The sequence below is a fragment of the Mercenaria mercenaria genome, chromosome 13 (assembly GCF_021730395.1).
Source record: "Mercenaria mercenaria strain notata chromosome 13, MADL_Memer_1, whole genome shotgun sequence".
In the NCBI taxonomy this organism is placed as follows: domain Eukaryota; kingdom Metazoa; phylum Mollusca; class Bivalvia; order Venerida; family Veneridae; genus Mercenaria; species Mercenaria mercenaria.
Window position 1 is genome coordinate 53,044,819 of NC_069373.1, and position 23,484 is coordinate 53,068,302.

The following is a 23,484-nucleotide window of genomic DNA, read 5'->3' on the forward strand; positions in this document are numbered from 1 at the left end:
TGACGGAAGGACGCACGGACCAGAAGCCGGACAGACAAACAAACCCTTTGAAGTGGAATAAAAAAAATGTTGGTACATTTGGAAAATTCTTTCCTCCAAAAGGCATTCCCAGTACTTACGCTTTAATGGTCAACAGAGTTATTTAGCGCCAACATTAAACCGCCCCTATTAGATGTAAAGGTTATGGTTAAGTATTACATAGTTTTGATGATATTCATTCAATTCGTGCGTATACTGAATGCGGGAGATTTATTGCCGACCATTACTAATTTGGTAAAGTCTTGTTTTAGGAATCAACGTGTCATTTTATCATTGTCTTCCGAAAAGCATTTGCCGTACATATAAAACAACAATCACTGTAGATATTCCATTTCTGTATCAATATTTCCCTCAGGTTAAGAACAAAAAGGTAAGTATAAAAGTAATATGCCTAAATTGTTCAATACATATACATATCGTTTTTGCAGACGGCCGTATTGTATACGTATGCTGAGCTCAACCCAGTAAGTATGAATAGAACAATTTTCATCGTGTTTTGGGTTAAAATTTCTCACTTTCGATAAGGACATGAGATTAACATCAGAAATGTTCAAGATAATGCCATACTCAATGCTAGTTGAACAGAAAACTTGATTTTAGAAGGAAAAACAACTATTATAAATTAGTTTTTTTAATAAATTTGCTTGAAAATAAGCGTGCATTAATGATACAGATGGTATTAACGTACATCATGGACGACTTTCTATACGAGAAATAGGGCCCGGCAAGTAAGACACAGAACAGTATCCTTGCTTTATGCTTTCGTGTTGTTGTCCTAAAAAAATGTTAAATGTTAAGCGACCATAACAATGCAAAAGTACAATACATTAGACATGGTGGGATCATTAAAATGATATAGAACGCTCTAAATTCCATTATTGTGAGACTCTAATGACCTTTTTAAGACTGATAAGACTTCGCAAGTAAGACACACAACGGTATCCACTTGATTGCGTTACATACTGGTCAACCCACTCGAAACTGCGTTGCATTAGTTTTTTGGTTGATTTTTCAGAAACAAACCCAAATGATTCTATGAAAAAACACAGGCTTTGTTTTAAGAGGTGGCCCTTTAAATAAGAAGTGTTTTAATAACTACTTGTTCCCGATAAACACTATATTTAATGCGATATTGTCGAAAACTGTAAAAAAAATCTCCTTCCCCTGCCGGACTGTACAGAAGTGTTTGAATAAACGGCACAAATCTCAGCTAAATGGACACATGGGCTAAAAAATGGACACATTAAATTTTGTGCTTCAAGTGCATCCATCGTTTTTATTTAATCCGTTATTTAACAGGTAGAAATTTCTTTAAATCATACTTACAAGATCGGAAATTTATAGTATCGGCCACATTTTGCCATCTGATCTGCGTAAAATTCACCGCTCAAACAACGTTGGAACCACTTGATCTGATAAAGCTATGGCCAGTGTGAATTACAGCCAATCTGAAAAATGACATTCACAACTAACTTTCGCTGAGGTTACCAGAGTTTCCATATTTCATCAAATGAGATGCACAGGATCTTGTTGAATAATACAACACAGTATGTTTGAATATTACCAACAAATGTGCATAAAATGCCCAATTTTCCAACCCCACCCCCTTATAATTTATAGAATTTTATGCAGCATAACCAGTATAACCGTTTTGCTCTGTACTTTAATTATTATGAACAAGGCCTGACATTGTTTTTACTTGGTTTATTGTTCAGTTTGTGAAAGTTAACATTGACAAAAGGCCAATTGCTGGCTAGCTGGACTAGTTTAGAAATAAGCCTTGTAAGGTAGGGGTCACTGAAACAGGTCCCACGGAAAACCTGTAAGGCAGATCAGGGTTGGTTGTGATACAAAATATTTTTTGCTGAAAAGTTTTTCCACTCTATTTCACATCATCTGAATAATTTGTGGAAAGGCTATCCTATCGTAATTCATAAATGAGATCAGTTCTTCTCTAAAAATTTATCTTTTTTAATATCTAATTCTGTCAAGGAAAAGAACTTTGGAAGAAAACTGTTAATGACTCTGTTAACAATTATTGGGCAAATGAAATTAAGAGAAATAGTGCCAACTTAAAAACTCTTGAAAATCTGAACGTTGAAATTGTGAAACCAAAAAAAACTACATCCGCTTATTCAAATGAAGCCAACTTCTTCTCGAGATGCAAATAGACTTGTTGTAAAATTAACGTTTATGTGTGGAATGTTCATCCTCCAGTCCGTAAGAGCTGCATTTAACCAAAATGAGATAGATAAAACATGCAAATTGTGTAACTAGAAGACGAAACAATGGAACACTTCATCTTGCGCTGTGAAATACTTTCTCCTTATGCGAGACCCCATTCTACTGGACCTAGTACATGAACTGAAAATGATAAATTTTGCACTCTGGGATCAACTCCAACCAAAAGAACAAGTGCAAATTATAATAGACTGTACCCATTTGTGTCAAAGACTCAATATCAAATACTCAAGGCTGGTTGTATTTTCAATGTAGAAGACTGCTCTTTAATTTACACACAGTAAGATACAGGTATTTATTAACTGTAGTTAAAAAATCAGAGAACTTCAGAGTGCACAAAACAGCGACGGCCACCAATATCTAATAAGTTTCCAGTGAATAATAGAACAGTCCAAAAATTAGAAACTATAAACTGTTCGTGACGTGTTCAGAACACGGTTTATCTACAGAGGCAGAGAAGACTTGCGACGGATAACGATAACGGTAACGATGCCGTTTTTCATGTATGAATCGATTTGCACAACTGCAGATAACTTACATTCACCATTTCAAATAATACTAGAATGGATACACTAGAAATAATCATACTCTGGAAACAACCAAGGTGAATATTCAACTAAAAATGCAAAGCAAACTTTCACTTCCCAATCTGATTGCTACGCAATAGATAATTTACCGGAGAATACGGAAATGCCCGATGTTGCTCGATTGTTTCACATCCTTGTTTACGACACCGTGTTGAAAATAGTTCTTACCCATGATGCACCGAGCGACCTCCGAGCGAAAGTAGTGTACACACAGGGATTTTAACTGACGATGTTAATGTCATTCCAATATGGCGGACACGGTGTGGTAGACATATATTTCTATATTTTATTATAGGCTCATCAGTTTACAACATAAATGGAACTGAAACATGTTATACTTAAATTTTGCTTATAACTAAAGTAGATCTACATTGCCATTCATAAATGAATTACAAAAGACTTGAAGAAACTACTTATAAACATGTACGTTACTCTGTTTACTTTATAAATAACAGTCAGAATTGTTATATCTACTTGTCCTAAAAACTATAGATTGTTACTGCTAATCCAGGGTTTAAATACTGCCATAAAATGTTTAGAATAAGATAATGAGAATAGAAAACGGGCGCAAACGCACACGAAAAAAAGCTGGTGTAAAAAAAAAAAGCTGTAAAAATAAAAAACAACAAAAAAACATACGAAGACGCACCTTGCTAATAGTGCGTCCGATTTTCTGACTAGAGTGCGTCTTCGTTTGTCTATGTGTGGTGAGTACACTTTTGGAGACAGTAAATGCAGAAAATTGCAAGGGCATGGTAAAATTGGGGAATTCCTATAGTTTTTTATGCGCATCTTTCTGCGAAGTGAAGTCAACATTTGTTGAAATATGTGACAGACATTCTTAAATATGACGAATCTTGAATAAATAACATTTTTGATAAGTTTTAGCAGTATTAAAATGTTTATACTGGTATATGTTGTATTGACAAGTACCATACCTGACAAGTGGCTTGCCATTTTTGTGGTTGTGTTTTCACATTGCATTTTAGTACAAAGACTGTTGTTCATATAATGTAAGACAATTAACTTAGTACTGATAAGAAAATATCACCTTTCAGATTATCTAGTATTCAATTATAGAAAGAATTGAGAATTTTTAAAACTTTTTTTTAACTTCTAGTAGATAATACATGTAGATCTAATCAATTTGGTCAGGTTTTCGCCATTTTCGTCCGAACAGGTGTTGTATTCAAGCAGTAGGTCTTAACATAAAATTTAGCGAATTCCGGGCCATTCACTCCAAAGTCTTTTCCTCCCCTGTCTTTTCCTCCCCTGACTATTCACTCCCAAATTTAGCCTGGTGACCCATATATTTTTAGCCATTTTTATGCTCACAATACAATTATTTATACACAAGAAAAACATGAAAAAATTCTATGAAATGGCTTTTTCAAAATTAAAAAAAAAAATTCTTCACTATGGGTATTTTTCATTGATAAATGTTCACAAAAGTGAATATGAAACAAGATTTTTTTTCCATTTGTACCCATTATTGTAAGGATCTACAAATATGACTATGATATCAAATAAGTATATATGATAAAATCTGTAAAAAGAATAAACCTTACTGTGCTGTCTTGTTCTATATTTTGGTTGATATTTATAAAAAAGCAGAAAATTATGAAAATGTTTAAAAAATCACTGGCAGTTTCAGCAACTGTGGGTGTGTTCAAAACAATTCGGCACAAAAACAAGCCTGGTGACCTATTGTTTTTATTAGCTCACCTGTCACATGGTGACAAGGTGAGCTTTTGTGATCGCGCAGCGTGCGTCCGTGCGTGCGTAAACTTTTGCTTGTGACCACTCTAGAGGTCACATTTTTCGTGGGATCTTTATGAAAGTTAATGAGAATGTTCATCTTGATGATATATAGGTCAGTTTCGAAACTGGGTCACATGCGGTCCAAAACTAGGTCAGTAAGTCTAAAAATAGAAAAACCTTGTGACCTCTCTAGAGGCCATATTTCTCAGTGGATCTTCATGAAAATTGGTCAGAATGTTCATTTTGATGATATCTAGGTCAAGTTCGAAACTGGGTCAGGTGCGGTCAAAAACTAGGTCAGTAGGTCTAAAAATAGAAAAACCTTGTGACCTCTCTAGAGGCCATACTTTTCATGGGATCTTTATGAAAATTGGTCAGAATGTTCATCTTGATGATATCTAGGTCAAGTTCAAATTTGGGTCACGTGCAATCAAAAACCTGGTCAGTAGGTCTAAAAATAGAAAAACCTTTTGACCTCTATAGAGGCCATACTGCTCAATGTATCTTCACGAAAATTGATGAGAGTGGTCACCTTGATGATATCTAGATCAGATTTGAAACTGGGTCATGTGCGGTCAAAAACTAGGTCAGTAGGTCTAAAAATAGAAAAACATTGTGACCTCCCTAGAGGCCATACTTTTTAATGGATCTTCATGAAAATTGGTGAGAATGTTCACCTTGATGATATCTAGGTCGAGTTCGAAACTGGGTCATGTGCGGTCAAAAACTAGGTCAGTAGGTCTAAAAATAGAAAAACCTTTTGACCTATCTAGAGGCCATAGTTTTCATGAGATGTTCATGAAAATTGGTGAGAATGTTCACCTTGATGATATCTAGATCAAGTTCAAAAGTGGGTCACGTGCCTTCAAAAACTAGGTCATTAGGTCAGATAATAGAAAAACCTTGTGACCTCTCTAGAGGTCATATTTTTCAATGGATCTTCATGAGAGTTGGTCAGAATTTTTATCTTGATGATATCTAGGTCAAGTTTAAAACTCGGTGATATGTGCTCAAAAACTAGGTCACTATGTCAAATAATAGAAAAAACGATGTCATACTCAGTTCAAAACTGACCAGAATCTTGATGATGTTTAGGTCAATAGGTCAGGTGAGCGATTCAGGACCATCATGGTCCTCTTGTTTGTTCATTGTTTTCAGCACAAATTTTCCTATCATATAATTATGTGAATTTGAAAAAATTCTATGAAAGGAAAAAAACTGTAGGAATTCTCTTTAAGATGATAATATACATGACATTTACCAAGAAACAAAGTGGGGGCCTCCGTGGCCGAGTGGTTACGGTCGCTGACTTCAAATCACTTGCCCCTCATCGATGCGGGTTCGAGCCTCACTCGGGGCGTTGAATTCTTCATGTGAGGAAGCCATCCAGCTGGCTTACGGAAGGTCGATGGTTCTACCCAGGTGCCCGCTCGTGATGAAATAATGCACGGAGGGGCACCTGGGGTCTTCCTCCACCATTAAAGCTGGAAAGTCGCCATATGACCTATCATGTGTCGGTGCGACGTTAAATCCAAAAAAAAAAAAAAAAAAAAAAAAAAAAAAAAAAAGAAACAAAGTGAATATTCAGCAGCATTATGCATAGAAATAAAATTCTGGTTCCCTAGCGGATGCATGGTATTTTTGTTAGAGAACCGGTTCCAGGCGAGTAAGTTTGCTGTCTAGGGAACCGATTCCGGTTCTCTAGCCACTGCCATAAAAGTAACTTGGTTGCCTTCAGTTTTGGTAGAAATTATTGCGCTAGTACATGAATGTATACATTGTAAAAAATGGTTCATACGTCTGCACTAGAAACAGAGTATTAACCCTAAATATATAGAATAAAGGTATTGGTGCACAAGTTTGGAGCAGTAGAAAGCCATTGAACCCTTTTCTGTTTTAAAGATTGCATTAACATATTTTTTTAGACTTCAAAAATTATGCATCATAAACAATAATTCGAGCACAGTTAAAGTATACTTGACAATTAACAGTAGAATCTAGAAGACAACGTGTTGAATGAAGTATAATTATGCATTATCATGTTGATACTTATCATATTAGTAGCTCACATCTTACAATAGACAACCACAAAACTATTCTGTCATGGCTTTCCAGAAATTAATAAACACAGCTGAGGCCACATTTAAAAAAGTCTTTTGTTTGCTGTCTGCCGACCCTACTTTTTATTTTTTTTTTGTGGGGGGATTATATTTTGCCAGTAGATATAATGATTGTTTCTTACAGAATATTTCTTCTGTAGAAATAAGACAAATCTGTAATGTTGTATAAAAGGATGAAATTAAATTTATAACACAATTTAAGCTTTTTTACTTATTATTTTGCTTACTTGAAATATATGTGGCACTTGTCATATCCAAACTTAAAAAAAAATAATTGACCAGCATTGTCCAATAAAAAAATTTGGGGCGCAGCATTTTATGCTGGTAGGTAGGGAGACAGCAAACAAACATATTTTTAATTTTGGCCTGATTCTTATTAATTACTTCCTATATATGTTCCAGTATTCTTGAACACAAAGTTTGAAATAAATGTAATGATCATCATGGGCGTAACCAGGGGGGATGCGACGGGTGTGACCGCACCCCACTTTTTCGGCAAAGCTTGCATTTTTTTATTACACCTAAATACCCTTGAATGTCCATTCTTTGATTTTAAATCTGGTATAATAATATTAATAATAAAAAACAATGGATTAAGCCCCGAGAGTGTTTTTACAAATTTTTATCTAAAGTTTCAATGTTGAATCTGGCCAACCTTCATCAAAGGAAACTCGAGCTCAAAACTCTTATTTCCTGAAAGTGCGAAAAGACTAGTAAATATCGAGGGGTGAAAGCGAAAATGTTCAACGTGACATTTTTTCTGAAAACCACTTTTTAACAGAAAAAGACAAAGTGTGTATGGGGCTAGCATATGGTGAAAGGCTACCTTTACTTGAAATTATTGCAAATTTGTCCAAAAGTTCTAAGTGAAAATTGTTCCAATTTTTAATGCGAAAAAGTTCCAAGTGCATGTAAGCACATTTATCCCAATATCAATTTGTGATTGACTTTGGACCTACATGAATATTTCTTTTAAGATAGGAGTTTTTAGCTTACCTGGGCAGTGCTCGGGTGAGTTTTTGTGATCGCTCGATGTCCGGCATCTGTCTGTCGTCTGTTTGTCAACATTTAGCTTGTGTATGCGATAGAGGCTGTATTTTTCAACTGATCTTCATGAAATTTGGTCAGAGTGATAACCTTGATAAAATTTAGGCCGAGTTTGAAAATGGGTCATCTGGGATCAAAAACTAGGTCAAATCAAAGAAGAACCTTGTGTATGTGATAGAGGCTGTATTTTTCAATTGATCTTCATGAAATTAAGTCAGAATGATTGCATTGATGAAATCTAGGTCAAGATTGAATATGGGTCATCTTGGGTCAAAAAGTAGGTCACTTAGTCAGATCAAAGAAAAACTTTGTATATGCGATATAGGCTATATTTTTCAATTGATCTTCCTGAAATTAAGTCAGAATGATTGCCTTGATGAAATCTAGGTCAAGTTTGAATATGGGTCAACTTGGATCAAAAACTAGGTCACTAGGTCAAATCAAAGAAAAACATTGTGTAAGCGATAAAGGCTGTATTTTTCAAATGATGTTCATGAAATTTGATTAGAACGATTGCCTTGATGAAGTCTAGGTCAAGTTCGAATATGGGTCATCTGGGGTGAAAAAGTAGGTCACTAGGTCAGATCAAAGGAAAACATTGTGTTTGCAATAGAGGCTGTATTTTTCAATTGATCTTCCTGAAATTTGGTAAGAATGATAACCTTGATGAAATCTAGGCCAAGTTGAATATGGGTCATCTGGGATCAAAAACTAGGTCAGTAGGTCAGATCAAAGAAAATACTTGTTTATACTCAAAATTTTTGAGCCAATTTTAATGATAATTGGTCAGAATATTTTTTTCCATTAAATCATTAGGTGAAACATGTTTACACTGTTACGGTGTGTTATGGTGTGTTTCTCAGGTGAGCGACCTAGGGCCATCTTGACCCTTTTATTTTGCTTTTTCGTTTGTTATTTTAAGGAATTATGAAAGTACTGATGTTTACAGTGAAAGATATCTGTATGTAAAATAAAATGTTATCGCTTAATAATCCTTGCTATATGCCAGTTTTTTGTGGTGGGGGCATATAGATTTGCTCTTGTCCGTGTGTCCGTCCATCCATCCGTCCAAAGTTCGTGACACACCTAGCTCAAAAAGCATTTGATATGAATTAATGAAACCTTGCATGAGTCTTTATCATGATATGAACTTGTGCACCTTCTATTTTTCGTATAGCTCCGCCCCCTAATTTTAGAGTAATGGCCCCTGAAATAGTCAAAAATGCACATTTTCACCTTGTGACACGCCTAGCTCAAAAAGCATTTGATATAGATTCATGAAACCTTGCACGAGTCTTAATCATGATATGAACTTGCGCACCTCCAATTTTTCATCTGGGTCCACCCTCTATTTCTAGAGTTATGACCCCTGAAATAGTCAAAAATGCACATTTTCACCTTGTGACATGCCTAGCTCAAAAAGTATCTGATATAAATTGATGAAACCTTGCATGAGTCTTTATCATGATATGAACTTGTGCACCTCCTATTTTTCATCTGGCTCCGCCCCCAATTTTTAGAGTTATGGCCCCTGAAATAGTCAAAAATGCACATTTTCACCTTGTGACACACCTAGCTCAAAAAGTATTTGACATAAATTGATGAAACCTTGCATGAATCTTTATCATGATATGAACTTGCGCACCTCCTATTTTTCATCTGGGTTCATCCCCTATTTCCAGAGTTATGACCCCTGAAATAGTCAAAAAATGCACATTTTCACCTTATGTGCCTCACTCAAAAAGTATTTACTGTAAGTTCATGAAACCTTGCTTGTGTCTTTATCATAATGTGACCTTGCACGCTTGGCATTCTTCTTGAGAATTTCAGCATTTATTACAGAGTTATGGCCCTTGAAATAGCCAGAATAGTGGATTTTTTGTTTGTGATGCTCATAGCTCAAAAAGTATATGGTATAGAATAATGAATCCATTTCATATTTTTTTGAGGCTATACCCCATTAAGACTGCAAACATTTGAATTATTTCCCCTTATTTGTGACAAATGTACCAGTGGGGGGCACACCCTGTGTCCTACAGACACATTCTAGTTTAACATAATATGAAATAAGGCACTGCCTCTAGTTGGAAATGATCATATAACTAATCACAGGGGAGGAACTGTTACACGAGATTCGGTTGTGGAGGATATCATGTTACAGATTTAGGATGCTACTGTTACAGTATTCCTGGATAACGTTACAGCATCCGCAGGATATTAATAGCTTTCGGTGTTTTGTTTGCCAAAGAAATGGTAAAGTTTTATCTCTTTTTTGCAAAAACAAAAATTGTGTATCTTATGGATCAGTGATATATATGCACATCTGTTGAGACATGGCTTAACCTGCGAAACACAGTATATTGATGTCAATCAAGCGTTTTATGACAAAATTCCAAATTTTGATAGAAAATTATCTAAAAGTAATTGATTAAAAGATATCCCAACCATATTTTATGCTCAGTATACTGTGTTTCGTAGGTTAAACCATGTCTCAACAGATGTACATACCATTGATCTAGAAAAACAATTTTTACTTTTGCAAAAAAGAGATAATCTTTACCATTTCTTTGGCAAACAAAACCCCGACAGCAGTTATTATCCTCGGAATGCTGTAACGTTATCCAGGAATACTGTAACAGTAGCATCCTAAATCTGTAACATGATATCCTCCACAACCAAGTCTTGTGTAACAGTTCCTACCCTGTGACTAATGTCTACTTGATACAGAAAAATGGTAAAATTACTTTTTCTCAAATTTTACACCAAGAATGTTTTAGGTGAATAGAAAATTATCTAACTAAGAAAATGAATGGTCACATCAATAATTATTATGTTTAGTTAAAAGAGGAAAGAATTATAGTCATTTTTAACTCGACTTTTCGAATAAAAAGTAGAGCTATAATTGCACTCGCCCCAACGTTGGCGTCACTTTTGGTTAAAGTTTTTGATCAAGTCAAATATCTCTGTTACTATCAAAGCTATTGACTTGAAACTTAAAAAAGTTATTTACTATCAAAGTCTACACCAGGAGAAACAATCCCCATAACCCTGATTTGAATTTTGACAGAATTATGTCCCTTTTTAACTTAGAAATTTTGGTTAAAGTTTTTGATCAAGTCAAATATCTCTGTTACTGTCAAAGCTATTGACTTGAAACTTAAAATACTTATTTACTATCAAAGGTTACACCAGAAGAAACAATTCCCATTTATATATAACTCTGGTTTGAATTTTGACAGAATTTTGCCCTTTTTAACTTAGAATTTTTTAAAAATGTTTTGATAAAGTCAAATATCTCTGTTACTATTAAAGCTTTTGACTTGAAACTCAAAATAGTTTTCTACAGTCAAAGTCTGCACCAAGAGGCTCAATCCCCATAACTCTGGTTTGAATTTTGACAGAATTATGCCCCTTTTTAACTTAGAATTTTTAGCCCACCATCTGATGATGGTGGGCTTTTCAAATCACTCTGCGTCCATGGTCCGTCCGTCAGTCCGTCCGTTAACAATTTCTCGTTATCGCAGCTCCTCAGAAACTACTAGGGAGATTTGGACCAAACTTTGCTAGAATGATGTATTGGTACCCTAGTTATGTACCTCTGAAAATCAGACTGGTTCAACAATTTTTGAGTGAGTTATGGCCCTTTGTTTATTTTTATAATTTACATAGATTTATATAGGGAAAATTTTTGAAAATCTTCTTGTCCAAAACCACAGGGCCTAGGGCTTTGATACTTGATATGAAGCATCATCTAGTGGTCCACTACCAAGATGATTCAAATTGTATCCCAGAGGGGTTTATATAGACTTATACATATATATACATATATAAATAAATAAAAAAGAAAAACATCCAATGGGTTTCCTCTATCTGAATTTCTGTCTACCTACTGGTTTCATATCATAATCATCAGGGCAGACATATAAAAAATGTGTATTATATATATATATATATATATATATATATATATATATATATATAGGGAAAAACTTTGAAAAACCTCTTGTCCAAAACCACAGGGCCTAGGGCTTTGATATTTTGCATGTGACAACATCTAGTAGTCTTCTACTAAGATTGTTCAAATTATCACCCTAGGGTCAAATATGGCCCTGCCCTGAGGGTCACATGGTTTACATAGACTTATATAGGGAAAAACTTCGAAAATCTTGTCCAAACCACAAAGCCTAGGGCTTTGATATTTGTTATGTAGCATCATCTTGTGGTTCTTTACCAAGTTTTTTAAAATTCTCCCCCTAGGGTCAAATATGGCCACGCCCCGGGGGTCACATGGTTCATATAGACTTATATAGGGAAAAGCTTTTGAAATCTTCTTGTCAAAAACACGTGTATAGTTTTGAGTGGCAAGATGAACATTGACGTGAGTTGACCTTGATTTTGACCTAGTGACCTACTTTCACATTTCTGTAGCTACAGCCTTCAAATTTGGACCACATGCATAGTTTTGTGTACTGGAAAAAACTTTGACATTGACTTAGTGACCTACTTTCACATTTTTGAAGGTACAGGCTTCAAATTTGGACCACATGCATAGTTTGGTGTTCCAAAATGAAATTTGACCTTGATTTTGACCTAGTGACCTACTTCAACATTTCTCAAGCTACAGCCTTCAAATTTGGACCACATACATAGTTTTGTGTATCGGAAAAAACTTCCTTGACATTGACCTAGTGATCTACTTTCACATTTCTCAAGCTACAGCCTTCAGATTTGGACCACATGCATAGTTTTATGTACCGAAAAAAACTTTGACCTTGACATTGACCTAGTGACCTACTTTAACATTTCTCAAGCTGCAGCCTTCAAATTTGGACCACATGCATAGTTTTGTGTACTGAAAAATACTTTGACCTTGACATTGACCTAGTGACCTACTTTCACATTTTTTGAAGGTACAGGCTTCAAATTTGGACCACATGCATAGTTTTGTGTTCCAAAATGAAATTTGACCTTGATTTTGACCTAGTGACCTACTTTCTTATTTTTGAAGGTACAGGCTTAATATTTGGACCACATGCATAGTTTTGTATACCGAAAAAAGCTTTGACCTTGACATTGACCTAGTGACCTACTTTCACATTTCTCAACTACAGCCTTCAAATTTGGACCACATGCATACTATTGTGTACCGAAAAAAACTTTGACCTTGACATTGACCTAGTGACCTACTTTCACATTTTTGAAGGTACAGGCTTAAAATTTGGACCACATGCATAGTTTTGTTTACCGAAATGAAATTTGACCTTCATATTTGGAATATATGTATAGTTTCGAGTGGCAAGATGAACATTGACGCGAGTTGACCTTGATTTTGACCTAGTGATCTACTTTCACATTTCTCAATCTACAGCCTTCGAAATTGGACTACATGCATAGTTCTGTGTACTGAAATGAACTTTGATCTTGAGATTGACCTAGTGACCTACTTTCACATTTCTCAAGCTTAAGGCTTCAAATTTGGACCACCTGCATATTTTTGTGTTCTGAATTGAAATTTGACCTTGGTTTTGACCTAGTGACCTAGTACCTGCTTTCACATTTCTCAAGCTGCAGCCTCCAAATTTGAAGCACATGCATAGTTTTGTGTACCGAAATCAACTTTGACCTTGAAATTGATCTTGTGGCCTACTTTCACATTTCTCAAGTTACAGCTTTCAAATTTGGACCACATGCACAGTGATGTGTACTGAAATGAAATTTGACCTTGAGCCTTGAAATTTGGAACAATCAAAAATGGCTCAATGGTGGGTGCCAAGATCACTCTGTGATCTCTTGTTGGTTAAAGTTTTTGATAGTCAAATGTCTCTGTTACTATCAAAGCTTTTGACTTGAAACTTAAAATACTGATCAGTGTTCCAGCCAGGATTTGAAAAGGGCAGGGTGCTACTGGATGAAAGGGCACTTGCCAGTCGCAAAGCGACGAACTGGGGGAGAGTGTGGTATCCCCCTCCCACAGGGGGCTTTGGGGGATCTCCCCCAAGAAAATTTTGAAAAACAGAAGGCTAGAGAAGGCCTCAGATCCATTTTCAGCATGAACTATCGTCTTTTATGTGATCCTGATTTGACTGGAATCATTGTGTGTCATGGACAAACATAATAATTTGTCAGAGTGAAACTACAGTTTCACTGGCGTGTGTGTGTGGTTGTCATATATGTCCTGGACCTCTGGATTTTTTTGCAGCCTCCATGGTATCAAAATTCTAAATTATTGTTATCATTTTATGTGGGAGTGGTGGACCTCAGTCTGGGTAGGATATGTAATGATGTAAAACGTATTTCAGTTCCGTAAGTTTTTTTTTTAGCTCACCTGTCACGTAGTGACAGGGTGAACTTTTGTGATCGTCCGTCATCCGTCCACAATTTCTTGTCTGCACGATAGTGGTTTCATTTATGATTTTATTTTAACCAAACTTGCACACAACTTGTATCACCATAAGATCTCGGTTCCTTTCTTGAACTGGCCAGATCCCATTATAGGTTCCAGAGTTATGGCCCCTGAAAGGGCCAAAATTAGCTATTTTGACCTTGTCTGCACAATAACAGCTTTATTTATGATTTGATTTTTACCAAACTGGCACACAACTTGTATCACCATAAGATCTTGGTTCCTTTCTTGAACTGGCGAGATTCCATTATGGGTTCCAGAGTTATGGCCCCTGAAAGGGCCAGAATTAGCTATTTTGACCTTGTCTGCACAATAGCAGCTTCATTGTACCCCCCGACAACAAAGTTGTAAGGGGGGGTATACTGGTTTCAGGTTGTCTGTCTGTCTGTCTGTCCGTCTGTCCGTAGACGCAATCTTGTGCGCACCATCTCTCCTTATCCCCTTGACAGAATTTAATGAAACTTTACACAAGTGATCAGTACCAAAAGTAGTTGTGCATGGGGCATGTTAGGTTCTTTTAGAAAAAAAATTTGCAGAGTTATGGGACTTTGTTTTTTTTGTTACTATACTATATACATAGACACAATCTTGTGCGCACCATCTCTCCTCATCCCCTTGACACAATTTAATGAAACTTCACACAAGTGATCAGTAACAACAGTAGTTGTGCATGGGGCATGTAAGGTTCTTTCAGAAAAAAAATTTGCAGAGTTATGGGACTTTGTTTTTTTGTTACTATACTATATACATAGACACAATTTTGTGCTCACCATCTCTCCTCATCCCCTTGACACAATTTAATGAAACGTCACACAAGTGATCAGTAACAACAGTAGTTGTGCATGGGGTATGTTAGGTTCTTTCAGCAACAAAAATTGAAGAGTTATGGGACTTTGTTTCTTGTTAACATACTATGTACATACAGTCTGCATATGCAATCTTGTGTGTGCCTAATCTACCAAACCCTTGCACACAATTTAATGAAACTTCACACAAGTGATCAGTACCAACAGTAGTTGTGCATGGTGTATGTTACATTCTTTTAGATAAATATTCTGCATTGTTATGGGACTTTGTTTTTTGTTACTATACTGTATACATACAGTCTATATACATACAGTCCACATAATTATGCAATCTTGTGTGCGTCAAATTGCAATGTTCTGTGTCAGTGCATGCGGGGGGTACATTCATCACCTTTAGTGATAGCTCTAGTTTATGATTTAATTTTAACCAAACTTGCACACAACTTGTAACACTATAAGATCTTGGTTCCTTTCTTGAACTGGCGAGATTCCATTATGGGTTCCAGAGTTATGGCCCCTGAAATGGCCAGAATTGGCTATTTTGACCTTGTCTGCACAATAGCAGCTTCATTTGTGATTTGAATTTAATTAAACTTGCACAAAACTTGTGTCACCATAAGATCTCAGTTCCTTTCTTGAACCGGCCAGATTCCTTAATGGGTTCCAAAGTTATGGCCCCTGAAAGGGCCAAAATTAGTTATTTTGACCTTGTCTGCACAATAGCAGCTTCATTTATGATTTGATTTTAACCAAACTTGCACACAACTTGTGACACCACAAGATCTTGGTTCCTTTCTTGAACTGGCCAGATTCCTTCATGGGTTCCAGAGTTATGGCCCCTTTAAGGTCCAAAATTGGCTATTTTGGCTTTTGCAGCCATATAGAGACTTCATTTATGTTTTTATTTGATACAAACTTTCAAAATATCTTCAACAACAATAAATCTTGGATTCCATGAGAAATCAGATCCAATTGTAGGTTCCAGAGTTATTTTATATCTGATTACCTCCCCTGGTTGTAATCAAAATGGATTTATATCAGTAAGTACTTATAGGACTTATTTGAAATTTCATTATTGTCATTAGTTGGACTGAGCCAATCAGGGTAGATAACTATGGACTGATTTTATTTCAAATTACCTCCCTTTATTTCAAATTAAAATGGGTATATCTCCGTAACTAATGATGATACTGATCTGAATTTTCATTTATGTCAACAGATTTATTTGGCAGATCCTTCTTTTGTTCACTTACAATAATTTTCTTTTTAATTACTTCCCTTTTACGTTACTATAAATAGCTTATTTTTACTAACTTTTTTATTATTGGCCGTAGGGAAAAACCGAGACCACTTTTCTGTAATACAACATGGATGGTACCTCCAATTTTTAGGTGTTTTTTGACATATCTGTACCTTTTAAGAATTTTTTTTCTTTTTGGTTAAATTTCTTCCCTTTGTTGTTCCTGTCCTTTGGACTTAGATATTTTTTCTGAGGACCTTCTTGTCCTCAAGTGCAATGATAACAGGTGAGCGATATAGGGCCATCATGGCTCTTTTGTTTTTTTTTTTTTGTTTTTTTTTTTATTTTTTTTTGTTTTTTTTTGTGTTAATTTAATTTTGTTCATTGGTTTTTTTTATCAGACGAACTTAATGTAGGGGGAGAGAGTGGTAACTGATGAAGCTACGGATCCATGGTAATGTGGTTTAATTAAAAGGATTCACCTAAAAAGGTCATGCTCCCAATATCTGGACGTCAGTCTAAAATTTTCCTTCCGTAAAGACTGTGTGCAAAGACAATCTGCATTTCAGAAACTTTACTTAAAGTAATTTACATAAGCCTCTAAATGTTGAAATGTATTCGTATTATGTTACGAGGAAAATATACACACATTTAATGATGAATTATTCGACGACATGAAACGCACGTGTCTTATTTTCCCGCCAAAATACGAGTTGAGGATTTTTGTTTACTGTCTGTTTTTCAAGTCGTGAAACGCAAGACTGTTAGCTATTTTCATATTAACATCCAATAAATTGATGCATTTTGTATGGCAGCATCGATTGAAAAATGGAGGCATCCATAATAAACGTTTTCGGTGGCAGCGTCTACCAGAGAGACTGGAGTTCCCCTTCTGCAAACACAATATCCGTCTTGAAACGCACATGCTTCTTTCCCGCCAAAATTTTAATAACATATCCACTAAGTAATAATTTTCGCAAGCATGCACAATCGATGACCAAAAGTATCCCCAGATGTTCCAAACAAAAACAAGAGGTTCTTGCAGTTTTCAGGGTTCTAGCCAGAATTTTCTGAAGGCAAGTTGCAGAAGGATATTTTTTGACGAGCAAAGGGGTGGGTGCGGGAGGGGCGTCCCCTCCTGCATTGGGGGTATGGGGGTCACCCCAGAAAATTTTGTGTTACTACAACTCATTTTGGTGCATTCTGGTGCATTTCAGAGTGAAAAACATAGTGGTATTTTCAGTGATTAATAAGCATCATTTACATGTACAACAAGAAAAGATGTTAGGTCATAAAAATCCTATGGAGTTTATTTGCTGAATGACAATTAGAAGTTCATCAATTTTAAGTTGCTAAAAATGTTCATTTACTATTTATTGTACATAAAACAACACAATTTTAGCACTGCACACAGATCTATTTGTATTTTAAAGTTTATGTCTTCAATTCCTGCAGAGTTTATTTGCTGAAAACATATCCATTTTAAGTTTTTGAAATTGTCAACTGTTTGTTGTACATACATGTAAAACAACACAATCTGAGACTGTCATCCAGGGAAACGCTGGTTTCCATTTTGGATCAATGCCCGATTTCCTTTGGCCATTTGGCGTGGCTGAGAGGGATTCTGAAATTGTGACCGGGGCCTCCGTGGCCGAGTGGTTAAGGTCGCTGGCTTCAAATCACTTGCCCCTTATCGAAGTGGGTTCGAGCCTCACTCGGGGCGTTGAATTCTTCATGTGAGGAAGCTCCGTTCGTGATGAAATAATGCACGGAGGGTATTTCAAACTTTTCTCTACAAGTTCTGTTTTGAAAGTGACGACAGAAAACATTAATTCTTGCATTGTCTTTTCGATATTCCGCCCGAGAAAACACATTTCATACATGTGAAAAACATTAATATTACGGCGATAATTGTTCAAAAGCATTTTACCGTGTTGCACAATTTTTGACTTAATTCCTTATATTGTCTTTCCTTGATTGCGAAAAACATTCGGACGATAATTGTTGAATCATCTGTCATTATATCTAATGACATGTAAGATATAATGACATGTATAATCTTAAAACTTGCGAAAACAGTCACTTTCATGTACACATCACAAGATACCGCCTGTCAAAGGATTTAAAGGCGGAGCTACGATGAAATTTACGTCACACGTTCCACATATAGGAAGCTGTCATTGGTTTACCGGTTATCTTAACTGGCATCGCTTTACCTAAACTATCGGGTAAGCACGTGGAAGCTTTTCGAATACACTATCGGAATTATCGGGGTGTTTATTGGGATGATTTTATGACATGTCGCATCTGCAATTAAGGGATGACGGGGGAAGTAAGAGATGTCGAATATACAACTCAAAGTCTGAAGGCATGTCGCACGCGACAGGCGATAATAGCCTGGCGAGAACCCTGGTTTTGTATATATAATTTTTGTAGTTCATTACCATTTTTTTTTGTCTTCTTAAGAAAGAACAACAGTGTTGCAGCAGACGACTTCGAATGAACTTTTGTTAATCGATAGTGTTCAACAAAATGTTTCAGGGTTCTTTACGTGCATTAAAATATTTTCAAAGTTTAATGGTGTTATTTGTTTGTAACATTTGCTAAAAGCCGCCGACGTATTTTCAAAGACTAAGTCTCACCTTTTTAGCTCACCTGTCACGAAGTGACAAGGTGAGCTATTGTGACCGCTTGATGTCCGTCGAGCGTCATGCGTTGTGCGTCGTCAATCAACAATTTGTAAAAAAATCTTCTTCTTGAAAACCACTGGGCAGAATTACACCAAACTTCACAGGAATGATCCTTGGGTGGCCCCCTTTCAAAATTGTTCAAAGAATTGAATTCCACGCAGAACTCTGGTTGCCATGGCAACCGAAAGGAAAAACTTTAAAAATCTTCTTCTAAAAAACCAGAAGCCCTAGAGCTTAGATATTTGGTGTGAAGCATTGCCTAGTGGACCTCTACCAATTTTGTTCAAATCATGATCCCGCCCCAGGGTTCACTTGATTTTACATAGGAAAATCTTAAAAAATCTTCTTCTCAAAAACCAGAAGCCCTAGAGCTTAGATATTTGGTGTGAAACATTGCCTAGTGGACATCTACCAAATTTGTTCAAATCATGACCCCGAGGTCAAAATTGACCCCCGCCCCAGGGGTCACTTGATTTTACATAGGAAAATCTTCAGAAATTTTCTAAAAATAAATCAGAAGGCCTAGAGCTTAGATATTTGACATATAGCATTGCATAGTGGACCTCTACTAAAGTTGTTCAAATCATGACCCCGGGGTCAAAATTGACTCCGCCCCAGGGATCACTTGATTTTACATATATAGGAAAATCCTCAAAATTTTTCTAAAAATAAACCAGAAAGCCTAGAGCTTAGATATTTCTCATGTAGAATTGCCTAGTGGACCTAGGATCATGGCCTCTGGGGTCAAAATTTAACCCCTCCCCAGGGGTCACTTGATTTTACATAGGAAAATCTTCAAAAAATTTCTAAAAATAAACCAGAAGGCCTAGAGCTTAGATATTCACTTGTAGCATTGCCTAGACCTCTACAAAATTTGTTCAAATCATGTCCCCCGGGGTCAAAATTGACCCCACCCCAGGGGTCACTTGATTTTACATAGGAAAATCTAAAAAAAATTTCTAAAAATGAAGCAGAAGGCCTAGATCTTAGATATTTGACATGTAGCATTGCCTAGTAGACTTCTACAAAATTTGTTCAAATCATGTCCCCCGGGGTCAAAATTGACCCCGTCCCAGGGGTCACTTGATTTTACATAGGAAAATCTAAAAAAAAATTCTAAAAATAAACCAGAAACATTGCCTAGTAGACTTCTACAAAAAATTTTAAATCATGACCCCCGTGGTCAAATTGACCCCCCGCCCCCATGAGGTTACTTGATTGTACATAGAAAAATCTTCAAAATTTATTAAAAATAAACCAGAAGGCCTAGAGCTTAGATATTTGACATGTTGCATTGCCTATTGGACCTCTACAAAATTTGTTCAAATCTTGACCCAGCCCAGGAGTTACTTGATTGTACTTGAGAAATCTTCATAAATTTGCTTAAAATAAACCAGAAGGCCTAGATCTTAGTTATTTGATATGTAGTATTGCCTAGTAGCCTTCTACAAACTTTGTCCAAATTATGACCCCTGGGGCAAAATTGGCTCTGCCCCAGGGGTTACTTGATTGTACATCGGAAAATCTTCCAAAAAAAATTTCTAGAAATCATCAGTTTGACATTTGAAACATGTAGCTCATATTACTCAGGTGAGTGATTCAGGATCATGTTTAGATTAGTATACTTACATCGAGATAACGACTGCTAAATCAAAAGTTTTAATTGCCTCTAATAACGATAATTACGAAAGTGATGCTCAAAAAAGGTCCCGAAAATATTTTGAGTTAATTATCGTCACAAGTTGACAGAAGTGTAGCATGTGCACAGTCCAGCCCTCGCGACAGATGTAAAACAAAACGATGCCTTGAAATTGCTGCGATTCACTAAATTGGTTTGATTGATGTGTGGGGCGGACCTAAAAGGCGGTCATGTGTGTATACGGAAGTGACCTTGAAGACTGGTAACAGGTGTAATAAAGTGATGTTGTATATTGCATAACGGAAGCAGCTCTCGCAGCGGGAGAGGACAATAAACAGGACACATGGGGCTTTTTTTACACTATGCAATGTTGGCAAAAAGCCGGTCAGTATGAGTATTGACCGGGCCGGCAGTCAATACTGGTTTAAACCGGTCAATACTGATCAGTACCAGACAATACTGATCGATTCAATACTATGGTCACTTTTGGTTGGTCAATACTGGTTTATTCAACACTTTTACATAATGTTCATTCACAGATTAGCACAGGCTGTAATAGTAATATAAAAATAATAAAGCAATTTGAATTATATAAAATTTTGATCATTAAAAAGTATAGTGGTCAATACTGGTCGTTTCAATTTTGGTCCTTAGCAATGTGTTCAAGCTCCATTTTGGACAACATACTTAAGACTGGTCAATACTAGTTTATTCAATGCTTTTATCTTCTTACAGTAGCCTTTATTTTAAATTAATTAAAGATTTTATTACTATACATTACACTCATTGAAATGGACAGTGCTGGTCAATTCAAATTTTGGTCCCACACAATATCCCTGATCAGTATATGTAGTGGTCAATACTGATCAATTGAATACTTTGATTGCATTACTTATTTTTAAAATAAAGTTATCAACTTATCATGTTCAGTCATTGAGAATTTTACAGTGGGATTATTGATCATGACAGCTAAATTAGTGACTCTGGAGATAAACAGGCCAGCAACATATTGTATATTGTGAGACATGGTGTCAATTAGGCAATGTGACAATTGCTATCAAAACACAAACCGCTTCCATGAAAAGGTCCAGGTGTTCACAGCAATTTTTCATTGAATTATTTACAACAGTAAAAATAGATTTATCACTTGTGAATCAAACACTTACTGCTACAGTTTAATACTTTCTGCAAATTAAGGTCAGTTAAATTAGTAGTTTTTAGCTCCTCTATTCAGAGAATAGAGGATCTATACTACTTGCCCCGGCGTCGGCGTGACCCTTCTTGGTTAAAATTTTTCGGCAACCTTTGTTTTTCTGTCATATCTTTGTTACTATTGTTTATACCTTACTGTAACTTCACATAAACATTGTCCAGTATACAAACAATGTATGTGTTGGGGCTGAGCCCATTATACCCAAGGTCAAGGTCACCAAGCTCTTATACTTAGGTTGTTTTTAAGGTTAAAGTTTTTTGGCAACCTTTGTTTTTCTGTAATATTTTTGTTACTATTGCTTATATCTTACTGTAACTTCACATAAACATTGTCCAGTATGCGAACAAAGTATGTACAGGGACTGGGCCCATTTTATCCAAGGTCAAGGTCACCAAGGTCTTATACTTAGGTTATTTTTTAGGTTAAAGTTTTTTGGCAACCTTTGTTTTTCTGTCATAACTTTGTTACTTTTGCTTTTACCTTACTGTAAGTTCTCATAAACATTGTCCAGCAGACAAACATAGTATATGCAGGGGCTGGGCTCATTATACCAAAGGTTAAGGTCACCAAGGAGTTATACTTGGAATTATTTTCCTATTAAATTTTTTTCGAAAGCTTTGTTTGATAGACATATCTCTGGTACTTTAAAAGATAATGACTTGAAATTAAAAATATTTGTTTATAATCATCATCTGCATGTGTGGTTACATACCCCATAACTCTGATTGTATTTTTGACAGAATTATGCCCCTTTTGTACTTATTTTATTTTTCCAATCTTTGCTTTCTGGATATTACTTTAATGCAATATAAGATAACGACTTGAAACTTAAAATGTATCTTTATCTCCATCATCTGCTTGTGTGGTAACAATCCCCATAACTCTGATTTGTATTTTAACCAAATTATGCCCCTTTTACACGTAAACTTTTTTAACAGACTTCATTTTCTGGACATAACTTTGGTACTATATAAGATAATGACTTGAAACTCAAAATGTATCTTTACCATCATCATCTGCATTTGTTGTAACAGTCCTAATAACGCTAATTTGTGTTTGATGAAATTATACCCTTGGTGTATCTTCCTGCTATAGTAGAGGTCTCTTATTCAGACATTAATTTTTTTTTTTATTCATTTTACTATCAAATCCCCGAATAGTGGAGTGCGCTGTCTTACGGACAGCTCTTGTTCCACTTACTGTGATATTTTTGTAGAAAAATAATATATCTTAGTTATCTATGATCTAACAGAAAATGTTCAATGACCAGTAAAAACTCAACCAGTATTGACCAATCAACCACTTCTGACCAATTTAGGAGTACTGATTAGGTTGCTTTAACTAAATAATAATGCCTGCATTCACCATAATCAAGCCCCAAATATTCTTAAACAGTCACTATTTAATTGTTCATAAACTTTGCAAAATATCTTAACAGTCAGTATTGATTAATTGACCAGTATTGACCAGCCGACCAGTATTGACCACTTCAGGGAGTATTGACCGGGGTGGTTTTAACATTGACACTAAGGCATATATTTACTGGACTCAAAAGGGCACAGGGCGCTATTAAAAAAGGCAGGGTGCTTTGAGAAAGCCGCAGGGCGCAGCGCCCTTCTATTCCGCGCTAGCTGGAACACTGCTTATTTACTATCAAAGTCTACACCAGGAGAAACAATATCCATAACAATGATTTGA

General features: G+C 35.9%; 1 protein-coding gene across 9 annotated transcripts in view; it reads left to right on the forward strand.

The window, feature by feature from the left end:
- The first annotated feature begins 2,222 nt into the window (after positions 1–2,222).
- The window catches only part of LOC123530508 (pre-mRNA-splicing factor ATP-dependent RNA helicase DHX16-like), a 213,701-nt gene continuing 192,439 nt past the window's right edge, over positions 2,223–23,484 (forward strand). For 3 of the 9 annotated variants that reach the window (XM_053521857.1, XM_053521856.1, XM_053521860.1), the window contains exon 1: positions 2,225–3,290. Coding sequence is in view for 3 of the 9 variants with exons in the window: in XM_053521852.1 (XP_053377827.1) it covers positions 3,252–3,290 (39 nt within the window). In the remaining 6 variants the exon portion in view is untranslated. Of the gene's footprint in view, positions 3,291–23,484 lie in introns of all 9 variants that reach the window. The other 6 variants (XM_053521852.1, XM_053521853.1, XM_053521854.1 and 3 more) reach the window with 6 other exon arrangements.